We start from the raw sequence: 6,545 nt of genomic DNA on the forward strand, positions 1-6,545 counted from the left end.
CGAGGTGCCTTCTTCCCCCCAGACAAATGGGGTTCGGAGCTGGCCAGGCAGCCCGCCACCGAGCCCCCAGCCCCATCCCGGGACCCCTAAGAGGGGCTGAGCCGCGCGGGTGTGGAAAGGGACGGAGAGGGAGGAGGCGGGGGGAGGCCACAAATGGGGAAAGGTGGGCGCCCTCCCCTTGGGAACAGGGAGGCTTGTTCCCCCGAGCGGGGAGAAGGGGAGGGGGTGGGGGTCAGCTGCGCCGCCCCGACCGTCGCTGCCGCGCACTCACCAGCACGATGGCAAATCGTTCCTCCAGTTCACCTGGCTCCGGCATCGGCAGCTTCAAAGGCACGTTGTGCGCCCTGAAATCGGTCTGCTGCGAATCCATACTCCCCGCGTTGCCCATGTTGGCTGCACGCCGGGGTCGGGGGCTGCTCCGGGCCCCTAGCGTCCGCGTCCAAAATCAGAACAGCTCCCGGCGACCGGCTCCCGCTCGCTGGCGCGACCCGCCCGGCTCCCCGCCCTCCGCTGCGCCCTGGCGACTGTGCAGCGCGCAGCGCTCCTAGCAGCGCTCGGAGCTGAGCCGCCCCCCGGCCTCCTTCATGCTCCCCGCCGCCCCAGCGCCGCCCCGGACTCTTTTCCTCTGGAGGGGTCGTCAGGGCGCCGGGCGCCTATCTGCATGTTGCTCCGCTGGCACGCCGCTCCCTGCCGGTGGTCGTGGACAGCGGGCGCGAGGTTCCTCCGACTCGGTCTCCTCCCGGGGCCGCGGCCACCGATGACACTTCCAGCTCGCGGCCGGCCGCCGGACACAACGCTCACTCCGCCAGCACCTCGAGCAGACAAATGCGGCTCGGCGCTGCCGACACAATGCCCCCTCTCGCCCGGCCCCCGCCCCCGGCCCGGCTCCGCCCACTCGCCCCGCGGACTGCCGGGACGCGTAGTTTCGGCCCAAAGTGTCCGCACGCCGAAACCACGCGGGCTCCGGAGGACCCCGCGGCGTTAGGACTGCTGGCAGCAAAGGCAATCTGTACGCCTCTAGAGAGAGTTCATGTCACTTTGGACCCAGCTCACTCCGACAGTAGAAATAACCACGTGGTCATCATCGATTCTGACACATTTGACAAATGAACGGATGATCCAATCCATCAATGACTGAATACGCGCATTCTGATTTAAGTTTCAGAAGCCTGTTATTGTTCAAAAGGGTCTAGGGAACCTCAAAGGTATTGGCAACTTCCTGTTTCATCAACTGGGATGTGAGTCCAGCGTGCTTGTTGTTATTGTTCTTTCTTTCTTATGTATGTTACATATTCTTTTGTGTGATTGAAATGTTTTTTAAGCAAACGTATACTTTTATGGATATTTATAAATGTCCACTATGAATAGATGCATACGTAGATGGTCAGACCCCAGGAGTCGGATGAGGATTCAATTCAGTTCAAAACAACACCTGTCAGTGCCTATTCTGTATGGGTGACTGTGCTCCTTAGTCGGGGAAAGAAAGAGGACTGCTCCCGCCCCGGAATACTTCACCATCTACTGAAGGAGAAAATTTACACAAATAAGAACATTTCGTGTGAGATGCAAATAAGGACAGAGTGGGGCGGCTTTGGAGATGATCTTTGGCTGTAGCAATCTTATTTCTCCATAACAGTCTTGTTCCAGGGGTTTTACAGAAAAGATTGGGCCCACCCATTCCTCTGGCGTGCTTTTCAGCCTGGAACTACCCACTCTGAACCAGTGGAAATAGAGAAAAACAGCCTTTTAAATGACTTCAGCCAGCTGCTATATTGTAGATTTCAAGGACATTCACTTGTTGACTTGTGGCTGAACTACTGCAGCTAGTCCTTTCTTAATTAAAGTTGGTTCCTAATCCTGGTTTGTGTATTAGATTCACTTTGGGAGCTTGTTAAAATTGCACACACCTCGGGCCCTACCTATTACCAGAATTTCCCTAAGCTGAGAGCTGGATCTTGGGCAGGTGTATTTTTAACAAGCTTCGCACGTGATTCTGGTATGCAACCAGGGTTGTTATCATCTCGTTAAAAATCAGCTGCTTCTTGGCAAGATAACATACCAAGACTCAAGCATCAAGGGCCACATTTTATTCAGCTTTAGAAAGTTCAAGGTGCCTTGAGCACAGTAGATTTTCAATAACTAATGGTTGCATTAACAAGTGACTTTTACCAAAAGCCTATGAAACAAACCTCTAGCCTTTTTAAAGAAGGGAGAGAGTATAAATAAAGTCAACTCAAAAATCTGAGTAAATGCAATATGTATTTCTAAAATTACATTGTATCAAAATTAATGGTAAGTGCATTACTAATCAAAGAAAGAAACACACACACACACACACACACACACACACACACCAATTAGTGAAAATGAGCGAGAAAGAAAAGCTGTTAATTCAGACCAAGTGAGATATTTCTGACCTACAAATGTATTTTCTTTGTAATCTCTAGACCTATACTTTGGGTCTGATTGACTCACAAAATCAGCCCACCCACGGAGTTGCTCATGTGCATGGAAAAGCTAGGATTATTTTCTTCAGTTAAGATATTCTTTTCTATTACATTTATGGCTCTCCTTAGCTATATTTCTACCAGTAATCAGGATCTTTTTCTCCTCTTAAGTCTTGTCACAGCTAGTCTCTCTCATAATCTCACACTTTGAGAAAAGCCAAGGACAAAGTGTGCAAATCCATGAATCAAAAGAACTCTAATATTTGGTTATTATTTATGACTATTATTAAATGAAAAATGAACAAAACACTCCATTATGTTATACAGTTTCTATAAGGATTTCTATTTTTAAAAATCTCAGGAAATTTTTTGTTTTGGGGAGGGTTGAGAGAGAGGAAGGAGAAGACATTTCTATTACTTTAATTGTAGCCCTCTTCCTTCCTCATCACAAAATTAAAATCAGGCAATTATTTGTAAATACACATTTCATTTTCTGATAACTAATACATATGATTTGTTATCATTGATGTCACAAAATATGGACAAAAAATTATTGAAACTATCTACTCATCTTCCAAGGAAACTGAAATGTTAGAACTTTATCTTCCTCTTGCAGCCCAGGAACCCTCGGGGGATGTCTGACTGCTGGCTTAGGCCCGCTCCCTTAGACCATGAGTCGGACATCCTTAGCGCTGCCATGGAGGTGGGAGAGACTCCCACCACTGCCACTGTGCTCGCCAGCTGTGTGCCCGACTCAGGGCTTCTAGCTGAGCGGTACTTCCCCTGTGGGAGCGCACTGATCACAAGGGGACAGCTCTTGCATTGAGCGTCTGCCCCCTGGTGGTCAGTGCACGTCATAGCGAACAGTCATTCCGCTGTTCGTTCGATTTGCATATTAGCCTTTTATTATATAGGATGTGCCAGGCATTTGCAAGCTATGCTAGGGATGGCTGGATCAGAAATCGCCCCCCCCTCCCCCAGTGGTATAATTGCTTTCGAAGAAGCTTTGCCATAATTCATAATAAATTCTTCTACAAAATCACCTAAGTTTCATTGGTATCTTCTCAGGTTTTAAATATAAGGAAGTGCTCTGTAGCTAAATTCCCTGAACTTCTATAAAAGGCACTAGCGACTGACTGGCATGGCTCAGTGGTTGAGCATCAACCTATGAACCAGGAGGTCACAGTTCGATTCCCAGTAAGGGCACATGCCTGGGTTGTGGGCTCAATCCCTGGTGTGGGGCTGGCAGGAGGCAGCTGATCAATGAGTCTCTCATCATTGATGTTTTTTTTTTTCTCTCTCTCTCTCTCTCCCTCTCCCTTCACTTCTTAAAAAAAATAAATAAATAATAAAACAAAATAAAAGGCACTGGTAGCTCTAACCAATGTGGCTCAGTTGGTTGAGCCTGTCCCATGCACCAAAAGGTTGCCGGTTTCAATTCTGGGTCAGAGCACATTCCTGGACTGCAGGCTCGATCCCCAATAGGGGGTGTACAGGAGGCAGCTGATCAAAGTTTCTTATTCCCTCTCCCTTCTTCTCTCTCTAAAATCAATAAAAACATTTGTTTTAAAAGGCAATGCTGTAACCCTAAGAAGATTCTCTTTGTGTGTATCTATATGTATAAAAGCCTAAGTGACCTGCCAACTGGCCAATTGGCTGATAGCTATGACATGCACTGACCACCAGGGGAAAGACGCTCAATGTAGGAGCAGAAACCACAGGCATGGAAACATGGAACAGACTGATGAATCTCAGAGGGAAAGGGGCAGTGGGGAGGGCAGGAAGAGATTAACCAAAGATCTTATATGCATACTAGAGGCCCAGTGCATGGATTTGTGCACCGGTGGGGTCCCTCAGCCTGGCCTGCGGCGATTGAGCCAAAACCAGCAGTCCGACATCCCCTGAGGGACTAAGGAGTCCCAGATTTCGAGAGGGTGCAGGCCAGGCTGAGGGACGCTCCCCCTTCCCTGGTGCATGAATCCCTGATAGCCCTGAATCAAAATTGCAAATAGTAGCTGGAATATTAGAGGGATTATTTCATGTCAATTTACATCCACAAAAGTCCTGCAAGATTCATATATCTATTCATATTTCTTTTTAAAATATTTATTGAGCACTTACTATGTGCTAGACCAGGGGTGGGCAAACTTTTTGACTCGAGGGCCACAATGGGTTCTTAAACTGGACCGGAGGGCCGGAACAAAAGCATGGATGGCGTGTTTGTGTGAACTAATATAAATTCAAAGTAAACATCATTACTTAAAAGGGTACGGTCTTTTTTTTTTTTAGTTTTATTCATTTCAAATGGGCCGGATCTATCCCGTGGGCCGTAGTTTGCCCACGGCTGTGCTAGACACTGCTGTTGATTTTAAACGTGGTTTATTCAATTTCTGTTTCATTCAAACTTCTTCCAGTTCCCTTTCTCCTCCTGATTCAGTTAGGAATGAATGTTTCTACCACAAATAAAGGAGAACCCAAGTAATAATGGCATAAATAATATATTTTTTTTCTCATAAAACAAGAAATCTGGGAAAAGATGGATACTGCTTTTGGTTCAGCAACTCGGTAAGGCTAGGGCCAATGTTTGAGGGATGGTTTGGTCTTTCCCACATACTTACAAAGAAAAGACATCACAAAATGCAGATAGCATTGTATGAAAAGGCAACTTCAGACAATTTTTCACCATCCTCTCTACTCTCTCACCTACTAGCCCTTCATCCTGCAATCCCGCACTGCACTGCATCCTCCAATATCCTCCTTAATATCAGACTTTAAGGAGTATTGGATGGGAGGGTCTTAGCGTGTAATATCAACAACAACAGTGACAGGAAAGGAATGTGCTGCTGACTTGTAGTGTCCACTTTTATTTCAGGGAGTCCTCTTAACTTCCCAACTTAATATTAGCTGTCACCCAGGAGGGCACGAGTTGGAAGCTGTGCTGCGTGGGAAGCCCAGGATGCCCCATCTACACCTGCTCTCCTCTGCAGATAAACAGCTTCCAAGGCTATCCATCTGGCCCCTTTCAACAGCTTCCAAGTCTAAGAAAACAAACCCTTTGAAAAAAAGGGTTTTTTAAACAAGAAATCCCAAGGGGGGCATTTTTGTTTCTGGCTGCAACCACTTCAACCAGAATAAACAGCATGGGGGACTAAGAAAGAAAATGAGTTGGAGGAAAAATTTGTTTTTAAAGAGAGATATATATATGGTGTCCCCCAAAAAAGTGTACACACTTTGAACAATTATTGATTCCAATGGGTTAAATCTGAAAAGAAAGAAACATCAATTGAGCTATCAGCTGTTAAGTGTGTATACATTTTGGGGGGCACTCTCTCTATATATATCACATATTACACATCTAGATTTATAATTTTATTTACTTTTTTTCATTTGTCCTTTGGTAGAATTATTTTTTAAGGAGAAAAGTGGCTTATCCGATACAATAAAAGGCTAATATGCAAATTGACCAAAGGTCGGAACAACTGGTTGCTATGATGCGCACTGACCACCGGGGGGCAGACGCTCAATGCAGGAGCTGCCCCTGGTGGTCAGTGCACTCCTACAGGGGAAGCACCTCTCAGCCAGAAGCCAGGCTCACTGCTGGCAAGCACAGTAGTGGTGTCAGGAGCCTCTCCCGCCTCCGTGGCAGCGCTAAGGACCCCTGGGGGGATGTCTGCCTGCCAGCTTAGGCCCGCTTCCTCTAAGCTGCCAGGCAGACATCACCTGAGGGGTCTCCGACTGCGAGAGGGCACAGGCTGGGCTGAGGGACCGCACCCCTCCCCCACCCCTACCCCCACCCCCGCCAGTGCACGAATGTCATGCACCAGGCCTCTAGTCATTTTATAAGAGGCCATCAGATTTGAAATCTCCTGCTCTTTCTTCCCTCTCCAAGTCAGCCCAAATATATGAAAAATTACCCCCCCCCTTTTTTTTTTGGCCTCCAGAGAAGAAATTTTCCCAAACACATGATTATTCTGTCTAGTGAATTTGAATTTCTTGACTTGCAATGTAAACTCTAAAGTCTAGCATCATGGTAAGAATGTGTACTTGGTGAATTTGCCCCCCTTTCTAGTTTGCACTCTGAGTGACCTCAGTTTCTGC

General features: G+C 47.1%; 1 protein-coding gene across 1 annotated transcript in view; it reads right to left on the bottom strand.

Annotated features, from left to right (window-relative positions):
- FMNL2 (formin like 2) overlaps window positions 1-867 on the bottom strand; it is a 299,629-nt gene extending 298,762 nt beyond the window's left edge. Inside the window, exon 1 of the mRNA XM_023756136.1 lies at window positions 272-867. Within this exon, the coding sequence (XP_023611904.1) occupies window positions 272-388 (117 nt within the window). The 5' untranslated portion in view covers window positions 389-867. The remainder of the gene's footprint in view (window positions 1-271) is intronic.
- Window positions 868-6,545: the final 5,678 nt, after the last annotated feature.

This window comes from Myotis lucifugus, unplaced genomic scaffold (genome assembly GCF_000147115.1).
Source record: "Myotis lucifugus unplaced genomic scaffold, Myoluc2.0 scaffold_89, whole genome shotgun sequence".
NCBI classification, from domain to species: domain Eukaryota; kingdom Metazoa; phylum Chordata; class Mammalia; order Chiroptera; family Vespertilionidae; genus Myotis; species Myotis lucifugus.